At 35.7% G+C, this 22700-nt stretch overlaps 1 protein-coding gene across 4 annotated transcripts in view; it reads left to right on the forward strand.

Annotated features, from left to right (window-relative positions):
- LOC145663072 (uncharacterized) overlaps positions 1 to 17718 on the forward strand; it is a 41124-nt gene extending 23406 nt beyond the window's left edge. For all 4 annotated transcript variants that reach the window (XM_081729264.1, XM_081729260.1, XM_081729263.1 and 1 more), the window contains exons 3-4: positions 3899 to 4221; positions 9014 to 17718. In XM_081729264.1, coding sequence (XP_081585390.1) covers positions 3899 to 4221; positions 9014 to 10058 — 1368 coding nt within the window. In that variant the 3' untranslated portion in view covers positions 10059 to 17718. The remainder of the gene's footprint in view (positions 1 to 3898; positions 4222 to 9013) is intronic.
- Positions 17719 to 22700: the final 4982 nt, after the last annotated feature.

Consider the following 22700-nt stretch of genomic DNA (forward strand, 5'->3'; position numbering starts at 1 on the left):
CACGAAAATATCTCGAAAATGGTTAAACATAAATGAACTGAACAAAAACTCAAATAGGAAATACCATGGGGCAAATCGAATGGTGATGTCGCCGTTCCCCCAGGGCCGCTCTTCAAGGAGGCCCGTGGCCCAACTTTAAAGTTTTAAATGGAAACATGAGGTGAGTGCCCCCTCGTTCGATAGATCTTTAAAAACTAAAAAGCGATGTGGCAAAAGATTTTTCATATCGGTCACCGTATTCAAGATGGCCGCCAAGATGTGTTACCTGTATCAGATAAACGTCCAGTAGCACTAATATAAAAATGATTGAACATAAATGAACCAAACTAAAACTCAAATAGGAAAGCCATGGGGGAAATCGAATGATGTTGTCGCGGTGCCCCCCAGGGCCGCCTTTCAGGGGAGCCCAAGCCCAACTTAGAAATTTTAGACGAAAATATGCGGCAAGTGATACCTCGTTCGATAGATCTTCTTACACTAAACAGCGTCGTGGCAAAAGATTGTTCATTGGGTCAACGTTTTCAAAATGGCCGCTAAGACGTGGGGCCTGTATCAGTTAATACGTCCAGTACCATTAATATGAAAACGGTTGAAGATAATAACGGATGAACAGAATAAAACTCCTATAGAAAATCACAGAGTGTATTTATCATTCCAGGGCTCGAAAATGTTGGAACAGAGGAGAAGATGATTAGAGTCAAAGTGCCATAATGCAAAGGAAGAAATCTAGTTCCTAGAAAATCATCGTTCCAACGTCCTCCGTAAGTGGGTGAAGCGGGACGGGAAGAAACGGTGAAATTGCAAATGAGAACCTTAGTTTTTGCAAATTGTATCTACACAACAAAATTATCTGAAACGTGTTTTTATAACAGATAGATGTCTGTAATGGAAAAAAGTATAAGTAAAATTCTTGGTATATGGTACCTTCCATTTTGATTGCAGGCAATGATTTGTGCAAAAGTGAATCAACTGAAATATGAAACCAATTTGTCAAACAGTGCAATTTTAGAACAACGTGTACAAAAGTTGGTTTTGCTCAAAAGTCGTCTGCATAATATTGGTTCATTACAGTTGAGTTGAGTTGAGTTGAATTTCAGTTTAGCGTCCCTTTTCAGCAGCGAGGCTATGTGAGACGTGGACCTACTGATTAACGTGGAATCCGAACCACATGAGCTCCCGCCGGGAATCGAACCCGGGTCTCCCGCGCCAAAGGCGCGTACGCTAACCGCTTAGCCACGGAGGAGCTCTGGTTCATTACAGTTCAGTCACTTGTACACCCAAGTATTTCAGACAAACCATACCTATTGCAAGCAAAAGTGGAGTTCTCATTTAAGATTTTGCCATTCATTTCCGCTTCAACCACCTAAGGAGGGAGATCGGAAAAATAATTTTCTGACTTAAGATTTCCTCTTTAGCATTATGTCACTTACGCTTTAATAATCTTCTTCGTTGGATTATTCTCGAGGCGTGGAATGATAAATACTCTCTGTGATTTCCTATACGAGTTTTATCCTGTTTATTTATCTCCAACCGTTTTCATATTAGTAGTACTGGACATTTTATCTGATTAGGCACCATGTCTTGGCGGTCATTTTGAATATCGTGACAGATTTGAAAAATCTGTTCCCACAACACTTTTTAGTTTTTTAAAGATCTATCGAACGAGATATCACTTGACCTATGGTTTTTCCATTGACAATTTTGAAGTTGGGCCCTGGGCCCCCATGAAATGCGGCCCTGGGGGTCACCACGACATCATTGGATGTGCTTTATGTCATTTTCCTGTTTTACTTTTTATTCTGTTCATTTATCTCCAACCGCTTTCATATTAGTGGTACTAGATGCGTAATCTGATATAGACGCCATGTCTTAGCTTTGATTTTGAATACGGCAACCGATATGAAAAATCTTTTGTCACAACTCTGTTTAGTGTTTGAAGATTATCAAACGAGGTATCACTCGCTTCATTTTCCATTTAAAATTTTAAAGTTGGGCCTTGGGCCCCCATGAAGGGCGGCCCTGGGGGACACCGTGACAACACCATTCGATGTGCCCCCATGGCTTTCCTATTTGAGCTTTTGTTTGGTTCATTTATGTTCAACCATTTTCATATTAGTACTACTGGACGTTTATCTGATACAGGTAACATATCTTGGCCTCCATTTTGAATACGGTGACCGATATGAAAAGTCTTTTACCACATCACTTTTTAAAGATCTATCGAACGAGGTGTCACTCACCCAATGTTTTTATTTAAAATTTTAAAGTTGAGCCCCAAGCCCCCTTAAAGAGCGGCCCTGGGGGGCATCGCGACATCACCATTCGATTGGCCCCATGGCATTTCCTATGTGAGTTTTTGTTCAGTTCATTTATGTTCAACCGTTTTCGAGATATTTCCGTGGAAAGATTAAAATGGGCCACCCTGTATACAGAACAACTGTATTTTTCTAAACTCTAGTCATTCGGATCGACATCGGAAAATAAATTTCATTAAAAAAGCGAGCCGTATGAAATAATTATAAAAATATAATTTCCTTGAAATCTGTATCTAAGCCAAAGTTAACATTTATAATTAATTGACGTTTTTTGTAATAATAATAAAGAGGACATTGGTTCAAACATACATTAGGCCTTTTATTAAACAGAAGCGATTTAATAGATTTTTGTTTAATCTCATAACATTTGTTAAAATTATGTAATAACGGCAGAAACTAAAGTTACCGAAGTAAATAAACCCTAACAAACTCTTGAGAAGGGTGCAAACTACATGAATTAATGATTCAATTTACTGAAACGGCTTTGAAAATTTCTCAAATGCTAATGACCCATGTACTAAGAAAATGAAACTCTCCAAAAGCTCTCAAGAAGTCTTTTACGTATTTCAATATCCATTTACATCAATTGTTTTGTTCTGACTTTTGGTTTCGTTTCGGGAAGTCTCAAGTAACATCTATTTATTGATGGCCGCTGAGTTACAACCGTGTCAGCAGCTGAGATCACTGTGTTTCAACACAAATGCATTGTAACTTCATGAAAATATTACTTGTGTGTGTTTATATCTGATTGGAAAGTAAGGCTTATTTTCAAAAGTGTGACGTCTGCTACTAAAAAGTAGGAAGAGTAAGACAATCTGAATCTTTGTTATTCTGTTGTTGTTCTTATTGCTATTATTATTATTATTATTATTATTATTATTATTATTATTATTATTATTATTATTATTATTATTATTATTATTATTATTATTATTATTATGATGTCAACGAATAGTTCGCACTAAAAGATGTTCTTTTTATCAAACGATATAAAAGAATTGCGGCCCTTGCACTCATATTTTGATTGATCTACTCAAATATTAGTTCTCTATAGGATTTCTCCTAGCTAAATAATTGAAGACTTGCTGTAGAAAACAATGTAAATGCCCAAAACAATATTTACTTAACACTAGAGACAAAAGGTTGTAAATTGTTCTCACAAAATAGAAAATATTTTTGCTTACAAATACAACCTACCATATAATGAAGTGAAGCTATGTATGCAAATGTAACTAAGACATAAACGTATTAAAAATAAAGTAAGTGAGACAATGTTTTCTACAGCGAGTCTTCAATTAGCGTTCTAGTTTGGTACGAGAGATTTGCGTTCATTTTTCCACTAGATCTCATGGTTTTGGTTGTAGTGCCATTTCTCATATAGTTTCGATGTTAAAAAGGAATGAGAGATTCGAGTCCAGGTCTTCGGCTTACCATGCCAATGCGGTAACTACTACGCTACATAGCTACTTTCACCATAGTATGACATATTTAAAATATTGTCATAGTAGTGAAAAATATATGAATTGAGGATTACGAGAAAACAATACAGAACTTATCTTATTGTTACCTTGCTTTTGTTATAGGTTATATGCAAAGAGGGAGACGGTGAGGTTACCGTAAAAGAAGAAAATCTGGATGTATCTGATTATTTAGCTGAGGAATTATTAATATTCAGTACGGAACCTGATGACAACCAATATGTAACTAATGAGGATTCTCTGACCAATGAAATCACTGATAAAGAAGAAGAAAAACCAGCGAATAGATATGAACATCCAACAACACAAGAACCAACTAGTGTTAATTCATCTCTGTTGCAGCCTTATACAGGATATAATTATGTTCCCGCTGTACCACCAGATTCCGTGAATGATGCTTTGGTTTCAAAGATTTTATCAAATAAAAGGTAATTTGTAGTTGTCTTTAAGAAAATAAGAAAGAAAGAAAGAAAAAAGAAAAAGATTGCATAGACGTATGAGAAATGATCTAGAGTTTACTGACACCTTTATCATTGAGGAATATTGTTTAAAGGTAGTTCTTTCTTGTTAAAATTAAAACTTTCAATACAAAATAACTTAAAGTCGTTATTTGGGAGAGATTAATGTTCACGTGACACATTACTTAACGTGTTTTAATGTAAATCGTTTGAAGAACAATCGTGTCAATAAACTAAAAAGGTACTTACCTTTGCTTCTCCAAATTATTGGAGATTATTTAAAAAGTTACATTAAACGTCGAATTTTTACTGATAGCTGTTAGAATTTTCAACACTTATGTAAAGGAAAGAACAGGGTGTATGGAAATTACATGTTTCCAGAACTTTTAAAACAATTTATAATTCAGAGGAGCATAAGTACCTTTTCAGTTATCGATTAGCAATGTATCTTTAAAATAAAACTGGACCCCCCACTCTCTCTCTCTCTTTCTCTCTATCATCAAAATAATAGTAAAAATGAAAGGATTATAAAATTGTGTAAAAAGTTTATTGCTTGTATTACATTGCTTTGAAACGGTCTGCATTCATGTTCGTATGTCTTTTTCCTATGCAGGCTCACAATAAAATCTTACTTGGACCAGTCTGTGATTTCTCATCTTTTTATTTATTGTTTCTTTTTCTTTACTGGGGGCCATAGTGGTAAAGCGCTTACCTCTGATAGGTGGGGTCCCTAGTTCTATCTCCGGCCAAGTAAGTTTGTGGTGGTGTCCGCGGGTTTTCTAGAGGTACTTTCGTTTTCTCCCACATTCTCATTCCAACAGTTTTTCCATCATCATTCATTTGCCGTACTCATCCGTCTCCCTTAGTCTAAAGGACGTAACCGTGTGACATTTAACTGAAATAATTCAGACTATGCAAAATCACGCTCAGGAATTCTAATTATTATTTTCTACTTACAGATTTCTGTAATTCCTGACTTTTCTTTAAGCTTCCAAGATTTCGACTCTCCTCTGGAGTTTTGGTCACGGAGGTTTAAAACAGGAAGAAAAAGAATAGAAATATCAAGGAATAAAAATGGAACGGACTTACCAAGCGAACAGCTATGTTGTACGGTCACACGTTGTCAAGTACGTCAGAGGTCAACGGATGAAGAGGATGCAAACTAAATTAATCCTAACAAAATTATTTTAGTTTTCATTCTTTTCATCCGTTGAACGCTGACGTATTTGACAACACAGCTCTTTCTTTGGTAAGTCAATTCCATTTTTATTCCTTGATGTTTCTATTCTTTTTCTTCCTGTTTTTAACCTCCGTGACCAAAACTCCAGAGGAGAGTCGAAATCTTGGAAGCTTAAAGGAAATTCAGGAAATATAGAAATCTGTAAGTAGATTTTTTAAAATTGTAAGAATACCTTTGTTTGTGGCTTCTAATAAGATAAAACCTTTGGGCACAGAAAGCTGTTTTAATTGAAGTATCTATTACTAAAAATTAAACAATAAAACTTACGATTAAATTAAAAATAATGTCAGGGAAAACTAACGGCTAAAATAAATTTCAGAATTAATTAGGAATCATATTTATCACTACTATGCAATGGAAATTATCTAGAGATGTAACAGTTACTCTACAGTTTGTTTCAATGGCTTATCTTCTAAACAAGTAAATAACTAACATTTCTAGTAAAAATCAGCGTGTGTAATTGTGAGGGTTTATTTAGATTGTGACATCTTTTTTTTTCTAAAAAGTCAGTACTATAAGTAAAAAAAATATATATATATATGTAGTTACGGATATGTTGGACTTATTCTTTCACTGTTACAGTAATTTAAATACGAAAAGACAATATATGAATGTTTTAGAATTTCGTTTTACTGCTAATACCTGAGTAGATACAGGGTTATTACGACTGTAATGTTTTGTCATGAAACTTAACAATAATGTTGAGAAACTCTTTTTTTAATTATTTTGAGCTTCTAAGGCTCACTTGATTGTTCAATAGACGTTAAAATGTGTAATCGTGCATTAAAAAAAGAAAAAAAGAAATCAAAGAAAGAAAAAGAAAAAAAAGAAATACATTATGCCCGTATTTTGTTAGATGTTACGCTGCTATTCACAAGAACTCTTTAACGATGAAACAACCTTTGATTTTGTGATAATACATGACATTTCTTTTTTCCCGAACGAAAGCGTTCAAAGAATTTTATCATCAGTTATGTGAATACATGAACAGAAACGTTCGAGCTGATTAATCAAGTAGCACTACTGTAGCTGTATTAAAAGAAAATTAACTCTGGGATATTAAAGAATGTCTTCGAAAGTTTGTCGATGAAATTTACTGTTAGTGTAATATTCGATATATATTTATATATTCAAATTAGGAGAGATCTTATATGTAGCATTAATTTGAAGGGGCTTTTATTTTATTATTTTTTTCAGACACGCCACGAGAGGAAAAGTACGTGAGATGTTGACAAATCTGTTGATTGGAGATCTCACTTCCTTCATACCAAAAGACAAACTCCGTTGTTCAATCATTGTGGAGTAGTGAGCGTGAAACCGTATTGAGTGCAATCACAGCGCCCGTCAGCACCAAGTGTAAACTGCGTGATGTGATTCGATTTTTCCAGGCAGAAGGGCACAATACAGCTACCATTCATAGTCGAATGATTAAGGATTATGGCGGGAACTTTAAAAGTGATCGTTGTATGTACAACTGCTATAGAGAGTTTACAGGAGGACTTACCGACTTCCTACATGGGGAGGGAAGCCAAGGGTATATATCTGTGGCAGAAGACGACCTTAATGAATGCTTGAATTATTCGGTTCATGAAAAGGGTAAAATACGGTTTCTGAGCTCTAATCTTGGAATTTCAAGGAAATCAGCAGCCGCCGGGAGAAATCGAGTTATCATGCATCATCATATAGTTCACTGTTGGCAGGCTCTTCGATTGTACTCGATAATACTGTTTTATGCTTACTACTTCAGAATGGTTGAATACCAGAGTCCGTCCTGTGGTTTGGAGAGTGTGCGATGTACAATGAACAGATTTGTGTAATTTGCACTTCCCCATCTTACCGTATTTTACGGACCAAAGATGCCCACAAAGTTCCGATTCCGCGAGGAACCGTTTCTTGGAGATCCATTATCAGAACCGGTTTCGGTACCGGTTCCAGACCTGGATCCGAAAACCCGGTTCAAGAACCGGATCTTAGAAACCAGTTCCAGACCTGGATGCAAAAGCCCCCAAAGACCCGTAAAGTAGGCAAAAAGTTCACCTTCAAAACACTGCAAAGAGGACCACGCGCTTGTGCCATCTCCGCCCAAATCCGCTTGTGCCCCCCAGAAAAATATTTTTGGTCCACCAGTGGGTGTTTAGCCAAACGACAGGCTGCTGATACTGGAAATATACAGAGCTGTATACATTTTGTAATTAGACATTTAAAGCAATGGGTGGACTGGAGGGCTGTGAGGGGAGTTGGGAGGCTCTTTTAAAAATGTTAAAAGATCATTGTATTTAAAAAAATCAAGGCTAACTAAATTTATTAAAAATAAACTATTCTTTTGATGGTAAAACTACAAACCTGAAATCATCAAGAGTGTGATTATTCCTAAAGAACTTTTAAGAAAAATCATTATATTAGGTATTGGAATTTTGTTGATAATTATACTGAATATACTGGAATTCTGAAAATGAAACTCGATAGACACCCTGAATAAGTTGGCCTGTTTAGCTGTTTAGCCAATGAGTTTGCCAGTCACCCAGTTTGTTTAGCCAAATGAGATAAGCGGACGCCGTCTGGGCGCCTGCCTGTCGTTTCCACCATTTAATCTAGCACACTATTCACAGCCTGCCAGCAGCTCGGATTTAGCGTAGGGATGGCTACAAAGTTCCGGTTCCGGCGGAACCGCTTCCTTTGAAGATCCGATTCCAGACCTGGATCCGAAAAACAGGTTCCGGAGCCGGATCTTGGGTACCGGTTCCAGGCCTGGATCCGAAAAACCGGTTCCAGACTTAAGTCCGAAAACCCGGAACCGGATCCGTTCAGAGCCGGAAACCGGTTCCACCTTATTAGATTGCGGGGCGGGAGGGAGACAGTGTTAGCAAGCTTGTAAATTCCTACAACTCACGTTCGTCGCATCGGTGCACTGCTGCTGCCAGTTGAATTCAATGTTGCCAGATAGAGATACGTAGATTTCCCGCGGCATCGAATATATGGTCTTTTTTTAAGACTGGTGGGAATTTTAAATCAAATACTGAACATTTTTATATTAATTTCGAGTGTATGACGCACCTGAATTTTGTAGGCACTTTTTCGAAGACAAATTTTCGTCTTATAGTCCGTAAAATACGGTATGTACTTCTCCTCTGGTGACTTTACAGAGGTTGAGAAAAAACGGCCCTCGAAGTTAAACGTATATCGATTAATTTAATCTTTTCTTCTTAATTTAAATATGGTGTTCCTTCGATCAAGTGGCTGACGCGAGTGCTTTTCTCTGCCGCTGGGTTCGATTCGTAGATAGGAGTATTTTCTTCTGATAGAAATCCGAGTAGTGGTTCGGATCCCACTTTAAGCAGTAGGGTCTAGGGCCTGCTTCACATAAGGTGATAAAAAATGACATTAAAATTTTTATTAATTGATTTAAATATACGAGATAACTGATAAAAATAAAGGTAGTATAAATTAATGTAACCAGATAGTCGTAGAAAATTAATCGCACAACATTTATATATATCTAAACTGAAATTATTTCTTTTCTAGGGTATTCACTATACGAACTTTTGTACCAGAAATCGACTCTAGTTTAGGCCGAGAGAAGCAACTTCCAAAAGCAGCTAGTGATAAAACTGATAACAACAAGCATTGTGATAACTCCAAGGGAGAAATTCCGAATCAAGAAACAAAGACTAAAAATTCAGAATGCATGTTAGTGAAGGATGAACGCAAAAACACGAGTTCTCAAACAGCTCTCGTTGAATGTCATATATGTAAGAAGAAGTACCGCAAAGGACATTTGAATAGGCATTTACAAGTACATGTCGATGAACGAAATTTTGAATGTGAAACTTGTTTAAAAAGATTCAAAACTGCAAGTGGACTAGAAGACCATATGAAGACACATAATGTAAATACAAATAAGTATTCGTGTGCTTTATGTGATAGAGAATTTTATAATAAAGGAAGTCTAATATCTCATTTGAGAAGCCATTCCAGGCCATCCTCTTTCAACTGTCGGTTCTGTGGTCGACAGTTTCAAAGTAATTTTAACCTGAAATCGCATGAAAATGAGCACACCAAGGAGAAAGTGTATATTTGTCAGATATGTGATGCAGAATATTTCTCATATAACTCTTTTTATTCACACAGAATGAAACACATCGAGGATGATTATCCATGTGATGTTTGTGGGAAGACTTTCCGCGGGAAGAGCTTGTTAAAAGCTCATTCCATAGTTCATAGCAAGAATAAACCAGTGAACATGTGTGAAGTGTGTGGGAAAATCTTTAGTCGACCTCACAAGCTCAAGAATCACTTACGCATACACACGGGCGAGAAACCATACGCATGTGAAATTTGTGGAAAGCGTTCCCGGACTGTTGATCTCCATGCTCAGCATATGTTGGTACATACAGGGGAGAGGCCACATTTGTGTAATGTTTGTGGCAAAGGATTCACCCAACGAACTAGTCTAGTTATCCATATGAGAACTCATACAGGAGAACGACCTTACTCTTGTAAAATTTGTTCCAAGACTTTTGCTTCAAATTCAGGTTTAAGTATTCACAATAAACAATGTCATTCATAGATTAATGATACTAGAAATTGATAAATTAATGGTATATAACGGAAACAAAATCGTCTTTCATTGATTTTTTAAAGCTAATCTGTAACATACACAGCACACTGTATTTACTTCCCTTAACATGTTAAATCCAAATCTAATGGACAGTAACTCGAAAGCCAAAGGTTACTACTAGACTAAATTTCAAATGTTGAATGACTTTAACAAGTTTAATATGGATATGTAACATTATGTTACGCAAGCATTTGATTCTTGAATTGTTCATTTTAAGTTTGGGATTTGAATTCATCTTAGTCCAAACTCGAACTTTGATGGCAAATAACTCGGAAACCAATTACCTGCATACCGTATTTTATATACATATTAAGTTTGCAAAGGTCTAGGAGGCATGGTGGTTCAGTGATAGAGCACTTACCTCTAGTGCGTGGGGTTACTGTTTCGAACCCCGGCGAAGTAGGTTTGTGGTGGACATGTCCGTGAGTTTCCTTGGGGTACTCTCGTTTCCTCCCATTTACTCATTCCACAAATTGTTCTATCATCACTCACTTGTCTTAATCGTCGTCTCCTTTAGCCTAAAAGACATAATCATGGGACATTAAACTGAAAGATTTCATTTCGCAAAACTGATCATTATGCCAGATTTGATCAAAATTGGATGAGTTCCATCAATACTTTTTTTGTGTTTGTTTGTTTCTTTGCTTTTTGTTTACTATTACCAGTGGCGGCGTAAGAGAAGGCGAGCGGTGCCCTCGCCCCACTTTGTGGAGGTCCCCCGGCTTTAGGTAAAAAAAAAAAAAAAAAAAAATCACTAAAAAACCTTGTTAGGTTGAGACGTACAAGGTCGTCAAAGTTTATTACTCACACCTTCCCTAGAAGTAACACCAAATAACGGATGAAACAACAGAAATATCTAATAAAACTAATCAGTGCCGGATTCCCGCATAAGCTAAACAAGGTATAGCTTTTAGAGCTTCACTGTCTTGGGTGTACCCACAAAAAAAATTTAGAGAAAAACTGAATGTAAATTTAAAATAAATAGAATAAAAGTTCCATTATCTTTTGAAGTCCCAAATAAATTTAAAGGAAAAACTTATATGTAGATCAATATATGAATAAAGTAAAAGTTCCATTCTATAGAATAAAAGTTTCATTATCTTGGGGCCCCATAAAGAAATTTAAAGGAAAAACTTATGTGGATTAAAATGTGAATAAAATAAAAGTTTCACTCTGTTTAGTAAACTCAGAGAAATTTAAAGGGAAAAGCTGAGTGTAGATTAAAATATAATAAAAGAAAAGTCGAAGTATAATGCGTTGTCTACATTCTAAGGTCTTATGATGCAAGTAATAAAGCCCCGTCTGCTAGCCTGTTTCCTAAAATATTACTATTTATTTATTTATCAGTTCAAGGGAAGGGCACAAAGAAGGGATCAACGTGCAAAATATTTTATTAGGGTACTAGCATTCTGTTGCCAACTAAAAGCTCTTTGATGCAGACGCTACAGTAGCTGGTTCACTAGTTTTCCTTCTGTCTTTTGTTCTTTAAAAGTCGTATCTTCAGCGAGAAAAACCCTTTTGTTTAGCTGGTTTCCCCTTTTTTGCTGTTGTTTTTTGGCACATGAATTTACAGTTCAGCCCACAAACCTATAGTGAAGATTATGTTCAATAAGAAAACAAGTGTTTAAATATTCAAAAGAAAAAATAATATTTACTTGAATTATATGTTATATTGCTTCCTTATATATTTAGATGAAAATAAAATAGAACTATTTTTTTATGTGGCGTAATTTGTGTGGTGTGTCTCACCGTGTCTCGATAAGCTGGGAGAATTATTGCGCAATTCCGCCATATGGATAGCTGATTACAATCGCGTCGCGTGCGTATTCTTGTGATTGTGTACGTGCAATATAGTAAGCTGAATAAAAAAAAAGTAGTGCATTGTAATAACCTGACTAGTAAGAAGAGCCTAAACGGTATTTCATGAGTTCATGTCAATGTCTTGATTTCGATTTACAGACAGGTGGTACGCAAGTATACTGAAACCTGTTTGTTTATTATTTAAATTGTGATTATCATTCTAAACAAGCTTGGGAGCGTGTAAGAACATGTCCTACAGTTTTGTTAAACTGAGCTTCGAACCACTGCGTTCCATTGGACTCCATGGATTTGGACCCACAACCGCGCGCTCCAAAGACGAGCGCTCTGACCTGTAGACCAGTCAGGGGTCGAGTAAAGTCTGTATGATTACAAGTAACAGCCGATTATGGTCAGAAGTTTGGGATTTTTTGGAACAAAAGAGATTGTCTAAGAATGACTATTTGAGAATGTAAATGTGAATAAGAATAACTATTTTTAGGTGTAAACATTTACGAAGTTACATTTATGAACTAGAAATGTTGGTTTTATACATTTTAGCTTTCATTTGTTTTATTAACCCTTATCCGGGCAAGACATTTTTGTAACGTAAACGGGCAACCGGGGCCTGTGAGGCCCAGTATATATTTTAAGTGCAGAATACACAAAATCAATGCCTATTGTCACTTACTGTTCAGACTAGTCTAGAATGTACCGGTATATATTTTTGTCAAGTAGCGAAACTTCGTGTCACGCTTTTGTAAGCCGACCAAGCAGAATAGCAAATCCGGTCCAGACATTTTTGTAACGTAAACGGGCAACCGGGGCCAGTATATATTTTAAGTGCAGAACACTCAAAATTCAATGTCTGTTGCCGCATACTGTTCCGACTAAAGGTTACAATAGTCACGTGTTCAATATATAATTATGTGACAATTTGATCTAATATTTGACAGGAATTTCACTAAAGTTATACGGGGCCTCCTAGGCCCCGGTTGCCCGGTTACGTCAGGAAAAGATTTTCAAATTATTATTTAAAAAAAAAGCTTTACCAACTCGATATGTTCATGATTTTAACTTCGACGAAAGATAGAAGAATTCAGTATTTTATGTCTTCGAAATATGTATGGTTATCGAGAAATTTTAGAAAAATGAAGCTACTGGGCCTGGGAGGCCCCGGTTGCCCGGATAAGGGTTAAATTTGCTTAAATTAAGGCTGATGTGTATTATCATGGAATCTTCGTGTTTTGGAGGAGATGAGAATCTGCTTTTAATCCGGAGCAATGGAACGTTTGATTATATTTTTCTCTAAATCTACTCACCGATAGAATGTGCTTGCGAAAGCACGTAAAGATTGGTCTGAAACGTGAAAGTGACAATAGATGGAGTTCAAAAGCAGAAGCTGTGAAGGCGCTTTCTATTCAATTGGAAGAAGTAATTGATGTGTTGGAAGAACTGCTTGACACTGCGACTGAAACACTTGATATTTGAGGAGATGCTGGTCTTCTTACAAGCATTTAATCATTTAACTTCATCGCTTTACTTTATTTCTGGTCTGCCGTTCTCTCATACATTGATAGGATCAAAAAATGCCTTTGATCTCAGTTTATGAGTTTCAATCAAACTCTTATTCAGTTACAGAGCATGGTTGACACCATTGATACCTGGAGACTTGAGCTGGCCGAGGAAATCATATCCGCAGCTGAAGGAAGTTGCAAGGCATGGAACATAACTGTGGGTACACGCAGTAGGAGGAGATACATGCCTAGAGAAGTAAAGAGCGAACCCCTGACTGCACAGGCCGAAGTGAAGCGCTCTATCAATGAAATTCTAGATGAGATGAGACAACAAATGTATGATCATTTTACTCAGATGCATGATCTGAACGACAGATTTGGATTCCTATGTTCTATCGCCAACTTTGTCCAGCAGCGAGATTATTAGAGCGAGGAAAGGCTAAAAAGCATGTTGCTCTGATTTGGCTTCCTTCTACCCCAATGACCTGGATGGCGTAGAATTATTTCAGGATTGTAGGGATATAATCGGTTCACTAAAGTGTGCTCAGAAAGCTAAAGAACAACTTGACTTTTCCCTACAAGGCATGCTGAAATATGTATCTTCAATGAGACGTGAAGCTTATAATAGTTTGGCAACCCCTCTTCAGATTTTGATAACACTGCCCGTATCTGTCGCATCATGTGAAAGGTCTTTCAGCAAAATGAAGCTGAGAAAATCATACTTCCGCTCCACAATGAGTCAAGAAAGGCTCACAAATTTGACCATTCTTTCTATCGAAAATGAAATAACATCTACTTTGGATTTTGATAATATAGTTGAGACTTTCGTAGCTACCAAAGTAAGGAAGGTAGCATTCTGAATGTTGGTGGAACACAGGCTAATAAGGTAGTGGAACTATCATCGGAAATAGTTTCATGTTTCAACTTAGGACAATAAAAATACATAACTAGGCCTACCAAAATAATAGAAAGCCGTCACTTGACTGGTGATGGATAATAATGAAAAGTAGGATGGTACAACTCGTAGTAGAATTCTGTGCTAAGATATTTAATCTATGGTATATCCCTAATTATTCAATATATTCAGGATTTTTTTTTTTTTTTTTTTTTTGTTATAATGTATTCTAATACTAAGTGTGTTAGTAAATGGTAATGGAAACAGTCATAAGTGACAAAATATAAGCATGATTGAATTACTAAATACAAAATAATTTAATCATAAAACAAGTGTGAAATCTGGAAACAATAGTAGGAAAGACAAGCAGGAAAGAAACATTCTAGTGCTTAACTATTCATTGATATTTGGCAAAAGCAGTGGGACTAAATAGATCGTATATTATCACTGGAGAGAAACCTAGTAAATATCGGTTATATTATTATTTGCAATTTTTTCAATATCAGCTCATTGTTACATTTTGTACATAAATTTGTCTCTAAATGTATTATTAGGAGCATTACTTCCACTGTTCCATCTAATTACAGTACGCGTTTAAACTAGGATAGTATATGTAAGATACATTCTGGATTTATGTTGTTACGTTTTGTTTGTTCTTAAATTGTTATTTCTGACGTGGGTTGTAGTTTCCCTCACACGTGTATCCCTAATACCTTTTCTATCGCCTCCTTTGTTTAAAAGTAAATAAAAAAAATATGCAATGATAGCCTCGGTCCAGTTTTATTTCTAGTTACCAGTCTGAAGGCGGTTTTGAGCATTAAAAAATAGGATTGCTGAACGTCACCCCCATTTATTTAATATATTCCAGATTAAGATGCTTTAAACACACACACCAACGGGAAAGGGAGAGGAGCCAACAGAAAGAATGATTATGCAAGTGAATGAAAACACTAAACTTGTTAAGGAAGGAAGGAAATACTACTGAAGCATTCGAAAAATATTACAAGAAATATAAAAATATATATAAACGTGTAATTATAGCAGCAAAACAAATGCACAACGAAACTATAGTACAACATTCGTCTAATAAGACCAAAGCGTTGTGGTCATTAGTAAATAATGAACTAAAAATAAATCAAACAAGAGAAAATATTACTGAAATAAAACACAATGATGAAGTAATTCATAACCCACAAATGATTTCAGACACATTCAATTCTTATTACACAAATTTAAGTAGAATATATGACATACACAAAAATAGCAACCAATTTGGGAAAGTTAACATAAGAAATAATCTAAATTCAATGTATATATATCCTGTAAATGTGACCGACGTAATAAAAATTATCAATCAAATGAAAAATAAATGGTCAGCAGGCATTGATGAAGTACCTCCTGCGCTTATCAAAAAAGTTGTAAACAGTTCTTTAGCTGAAGCTTTATGCTATTTAATAAACCGTTCCTTCCAAACAGGAGTATTTCCTGATAAATTAAAAGTTACCAAAGTCAAACCAATTTATAAAAAGGGAGATAAGATGGATATCAGTAACTATAGACCGATTTCTCTTATTACAACATTTGCGAAAATATTAGAATTAGCAATGAACAAACAGGTTACACTGTATTTACAAAGTACGGGAACAATTTCAAAAGATCAACATGGATTTATTCAAGGAAAATCAACGGAAACCGCTATTTATCAATATCTGAATTACGTAAGCGAACTACTAGATAAAAGAAATAAGTGCATAGGATTGTTTTTAGACCTTACAAAAGCGTTTGACTTAGTGCCTCATAGAGAACTTTTATATAAAATAGAGAAATGTGGAATAAGAGGAGTAATAAGAAACTGGTTTCGTTCATATTTGACAGATAGAATGCAGGTGGTGGAAATAACAAGAGTAGATGGGAGAAATTCAAAATTAAATACTTTCACATCTACAATGAATAAAATAAAATGCGGCATACCACAAGGATCAATTCTTGGGCCATTACTGTTTTTGATATATATAAGCGATCTCCCGGAAAATTTAAACTTTGCAAAAGCCACATTATTCGCGGATGACACAAGCGTAGCAATAACAGGCGAAAACCATCAACGATTAAATACTAACAGAAAACACCGTAAAACAGCTAACGAACTGGTTTGATCATAATAAGTTAATAGTAAATTCAGAAAAAAAGCCTTGTCAATAAGCTTTAAATTAACAAACAACAATCTAGATAAAGGAAGTATAAAAATAGGAGTAAACGAAATAAAACAAGTTAGTTCTGTAAAATTTTTAGGTGTACATATATCAGCAAATTTAAAATGGGATTATCATATAGAAAAAATTGCGAATAGGTTAAGAAAAATGTGTTTTGCCGTACAAACCATCAAAAATACTATAAACCGAAATACAGCAAAAATATTATATTACTGCTCATTTGAATCTATATTAAGATATGGATTAATATTTTGGGGAAATACTGTAAAAAGTAGATATTTTTGTTCTTCAAAAAAGAGTTGTATGAATCCTAGCTGGTGTAGGACCCCGAGAGTCCTGTAGGAAATATTTTAAAGAACTAGCTATACTACCTTTACCATGTTTGTATATATATATTGATTAATAGAATTTGTAAGATCCAATATAAATGAGTACACAACAAACGGTGACGTGCATGGATACAACACAAGAAAGAAGACTAATTTTCATCCACCAAACCATAGAACAGCAATGTACGAAAAGGGAGTAAAATATGCTGGTATTATGCTATACAATAAGTTACCAAACAAATTAAAGGTAATCAAGTCTAATGTTACATTCAAAAGAAAATTAAAAGAATACCTATTGTCACATTGCTTCTATACAATAGATGAATATAATCAATTAAATAGTCACAATGTAAATAGTAGTAGCAAAGTAACACGATAGGTTCATTTATGTATAAGGTATGCTGTAGTATTGGTATAATGATATTTCAAATTACTGTAATGTATAAAAGTATGAATTATGTTTAACAAATGTGTGTAATATATGTACTGCATCAATTAACCATGACGAATCCCATGTACTATCGGAAAATTATTTCCAAGTTTATACAGAATGGAGGATAAATAAAATGAAATGAAATGTCAAAAATAGAAGTGTAAATCATGAGTGTTCGAAAAGGGGCCCCAATCTACTTCATTGGTTCTCGGGCCCCAGTTTGCCTTATCGCCGCCACTGACTACTATGACTACTACGTCTAAACTCCAGTTTTGATGGCCAATAACTAGAAGACAAATGGTCTCCACTTGGTCACATTTGAAATGATAGTAGAGTTTAATGAATTTAATAGGTATATTAATTATTGTTGTGTGAGTTTTTTGTTCCTGACATATTGGCTATTAAAGCTGAGCTTTGAATTTCTTTTTTCTTTTTAAAGTACAAATTCCAATTTTGACGGGGGGGGGGGCGCGGTGGCTCAGTGGTAGAGCGTTCACCTCTGGTGTTTGGGGTCCAGGGTTCGATCCCAGCCCCCGCCAAGTGAACTTTGTGGTGGACAAACACCGTGCTCGTGGGTTTTCTCAGGGTTCTCCCGTTTCCTCCCACTTTCTTCATTCCACCATTTCACTCATCTCTCATCATCACCGTCTCCTTTAGCCTAACCGGCATAACCGTGGGACGTAAATCTGAAAGATTTCATTTTTTTTCAATTTTGACGGACAGTGATTCGGAAGCCAATTATCTGCATATCTCTAATCTCGTCATGCTTTACCATCATGCTAATTTTGTTCAAAGTCGGGTGAGTTCCTTCATTCATATTTTAGTGAAATTTTGGTAGCCAAATGGTTATTCGGGAATTAAGGATCTGCATGCTATAATATTTCATATTAAGCTCGTAAAAGTCTACCACTATACAAGGTTTGGTCAAGATTAGATGAATTTAATCGATCGCTTTTTAGTGAAGTTTCTTGGTTTCATCCAATCCAAACCGAAATTCTCGGGAACAAAGTCTGCACACCATAATATTTCACATATGTAATAATCTCGTTAAGATTTAACGCAGTGCCAATTTTGATTCCGATTGGATGAGTTTCATCAATCGCGTACAATATATATATATATATATATATATATATATATATATATATATATATATATATATATATAGATAGATAGATAGATAGATAGATAGATAGATAGATAGAGAGAGAGAGAGAGAGAGAGAGAGAGACCCCTATATATACGAGGGAGGGTCAAATGAAAACCTTAAAAGTGCAATAAATGTTGGAATGTAACAATGAAAAGGAAGCCTTACCTCTTATTTTTCAACGTATTCCCCTTGACGTTTAATGCAAGTATTCCACCGTTTCTGAAGTGCATGAATACCTCAGTGTAAGAATTCTTTTGATCGAGATTGTAGCCACTCGTGCACTGCATTTTTCACCTCTTCATCACTATTAAAATGTTTGCCGCCAATCGCTTCTTTGAGTGATCCAAACAAATAAAAATCACTAGGGGCAAGGTCTGGTGAATAGGGTGGATGAATGAGACTCAAATTTGATGTCATCAATAGTCTCAACGGTCAAACGGGCAGTATGCGGTCAGTTGTCATGCTGTAGGAGTACTCCTGAGGACAAAAGTCCTCGCCGTTTACGCCTGATTGCAGGGCGAAGTTGATTTTTCAGCATGTTTGAATACGAGGCACTGGTTACTGTCATTCCTTTTTCCATGTACTGTCCCAAAATTATTCCATTAGAATCCCAGAAGAGAGTGCGCATGACCTTTTCTGCTGATGGTTGGGTGCGGATTTTTTTTGGTTTCGGCGAAGAGCTATGCCGCCATTCCTCGCTTACTTTCTTGGTTTCTGGTTGATGATAGTGAACCCAGGTCTCATCGCCTGTAACAATTCTGTCCAGAAATGCATCACCCTCGGCGTTGAAACTACGCAAAAGTTCTTCACAGGCGTCAACGCGACGATCTTTCAATTCAAAAGTCAACTGACGTGGGACCCATCTTGCTGATACCTTATTGAAATGCAGAACATTATGCACAATGTGTTGAGCTGAACCAATGCTAATCTTCATTATTGTTGCGATTTCTTTCAGGGTAATACGCCTGTTGTCCTTTACAAGCTGTTCCACTAGCGCAATGTTGTTATCGGTCACTACGCGGTGAGCCTGTCCCGGTCGAGGAGCATCCTCCACAGATGTACTTGCTGCAGGGACAAACACGAATCATCATACTTTGCTACCATCCTGCGATGAATTTCAATTGGTTTCACATCTTCACTACTCAAAAACCGGATCCCCGAACGCTGTTCTAATGCGGTGCATGTGGACAGTGGGGCGGTCATCTTGAAACTGCTCCTGTGCTTGAAACTTGTTTTACGAGACTTTTCTGCCACCTACTGAAGAAAGAGAATGCTGTTAGAAACAATATTGCCAACTTTGAAAGCAATAGCGCAACATTTGAAAATAATAAACTTCTAAAGTTTTCATTTGATCCGCCCTCGTGTATATAAACTTCTAATGAAATAAAGGACGAAAATAATGCGATTCTTGTTCTTTTTATGTTTTAAATATTAAATCCCCCATATGAACCATAATTCAGTGATTGATGAAAATGCCAGTCTTCTAATTTTTAAAATTCAAAATACTACGAAGCAGGAACAAAATTACGGGTATTTTAACTAAAACACCGTAATTTCAAATGGAATTTTAAAATATTAATTATATCTTAAAAAGAAAAAAATACGTAGTTTGATCGAGAAAAATCAAAAGTTTTATACAAGACAAGTTCGAAATGCACACCTTCGTTTTCCCCTTCTCTGACCCGAATGCATGTCATATACGTGTCCAAGGGTTACACTACTATTACTGCAGTACGCTGTTTGGTGTTTGCTGTAAAAATAAACATTTTCCATATTAAGATATGTATACAAACGCAAGGAAATATATAAACTTGAGAACTTGAACACCCCTTGACAAACGCAAAGTTGGAGGCCAATCTTAAACCATTTTCAGAAATGTGTGTAACGTTTTGAAATCATAAGATTGTTGAATTTTGAGTGAAGAAGGTCAGGACAACTTCAGTTGTATGCGGCCTTGTTTCGCCTTGCTGGAACCATTGCCGAAGAATTGGACGTTTCCGACTTACTGGATGGTCCCCATGCATACATATTTTCTAGCTGGAACCGTTGTTGAACAGTAACAAAAGAGCATAACTCAATAAACAAGATCGCCAACTGAATCTTCTGCAGCAGTGGAAGCCTCCTTTCTTCTGTTACCGTACTACAAACACAGATAAAATTTAAATTTTAGACTGTCAATCATAAAATATAAACATTATGATTATAAATATAATTAATATTTATTAAATAATAAGTAAAGATTCAATGATACTCTGATATTCCACTGAAAGCTTCATTTCCCCTACTACTTGAGCCGTTGAACGGGTTATTTGAAATTAGCGTTTTACTTAAACATCTTGTACAAATTCAATTTTATAATACAATATTTTGCATTTACAAAATATTACGGAACAAAAAGGTATACATGTTTTCGATATAAGCTTGGTCAAAAGCTAGCAGGCATGTTAAAGCCCGTCTCACATGGACCTGAACTAAGGCTTCGACCCAAATTACATGACAGTGTTGCTTAACTCAAACTTCCATGCAATTTCTTTTGTCCTCAGATGGTGTAGGAGTCTCAGACAATCCTTAAAACTAGGTACGTTTTACCAGCAGAGCCTCTCGTGGCCGTTTTATTAAACATACGGAAAACACTGTGAAGAATGTGTTATGTAGAGGGCAATCAGCTGTCGTACTCGTAAATATTATCGTTTTTCTATTTCGCAATATGAGTTCATTCGAAGAGAATGAAATAGCCATAGGAGTGATATCTGCTCGGTTGTTGGCACAACCCCCTAAAAGAAAGGGGGAGAGAGAAATAGGAGCTACTGGGTCAGGGAGTGGATTCTTCGCCGTAATGATGCACAGGAAAGCACCGTGGATAATGAACTACTCGCAGAAGATCCTCGTTCATACAAAAAATTCTACAGAATACATTATTCAGAATTGCCTATCCTACTGGAATTAGTAACTGAATCGGAAGTAAGCCACGAACATGAGGCACACTGTATCAACTAGAAAAAGGTTTGAAGATCCAGGATATGATCAAGGGAGAAGCTAAACCATAGTTTCCAGCTTTATCCAGTGTAAAGTAGATTGTAGAACTAGTAATCAAATGACTTGGCCAAATATTAAATGAGGGCAGTTGTCAGATGCGGAAAGCTGAAACAAATAAGGAAGAGCAATTTTCTAGTTTAGATACTGAGGGTATCCGCTCAGCTGCCTACCCACAAAAGATACCCATATATTCCATTATACCGTGCCGGAGGCACCTCTTATGTACTACACCCGGACTTTTTGTATTGCATTCTAGAACCGTTCCCTAAAATTGCACGGAGGACACACAACACTGATGACAATTAACCTTCATTATTTCCTTTTTTTAACACATTACATCATCCCTATTTTTAATCTTTTAAAAGATGTAATTACATTTGTTCATGCCTGTAGTGTTCGGGCAGACACTCCTTGCTTCACTGCATGCCTTCTCTAAGACTTCTATTTTTGCAGTTTTTTTTTAAATAATATAAATCGTGACTTACGTTATTTTAAAAAATCATAATTTTCCTATAACTATTAATTCGATTGATGCTTCCCTTGTTCAGGTAGACATGTTTTGAAATGACAGCGAGAAATAAAGTTGAATATCGTCAGCGCTAGTGTTTTCTGATTGGTAGTGGTATGCAAGCAAGGTTGCTTGAAATGACAGGTTGCCTCACATGGGATAAACATCGCGCCGTGACATTATTGAGGGCCCGCCTTCTCCCTGCGAAGGCAAAAGTACAGGCAAAAATCAACAACTTGCATTTTTGCTGAAGTTATTAGCATTGTTATTCTTTATTGTAAAATATTTTATTACTGAAAATATTGTAAAATATTAGTACATTGCTGTGTCTGGTAAAGAAATTGAAAAAAAAAATAATAAATGCGCGTCGAACTTACTTCATTTTCTTCCTCATTCAACTCGTAAATACCCCTACAATGGAGGAAAGAAAAGCAAAATATAATAATAATAATAATAATAATAATAATAATAATAATAATAATAATAATAATAATAATAAAACTTAACTATCATCCTAACATATTTATGAAGTCAATGAAATGCTCAGAAATGCAGGTTACGAATTCAAACACACCACTTCAGCATATATATATATATATATATATATATATATATATATATATATATATATATATATATATATATATATATATATATATAAACGTTTTTGGTACACGATAGCGGTCGCGTTTGTCAACCGAATCAAATCAAACTTT

This window comes from Thermobia domestica, chromosome 10, assembly GCF_964235325.1.
Source record: "Thermobia domestica chromosome 10, izTheDome1.hap1.1, whole genome shotgun sequence".
Lineage (NCBI taxonomy): Eukaryota > Metazoa > Arthropoda > Insecta > Zygentoma > Lepismatidae > Thermobia > Thermobia domestica.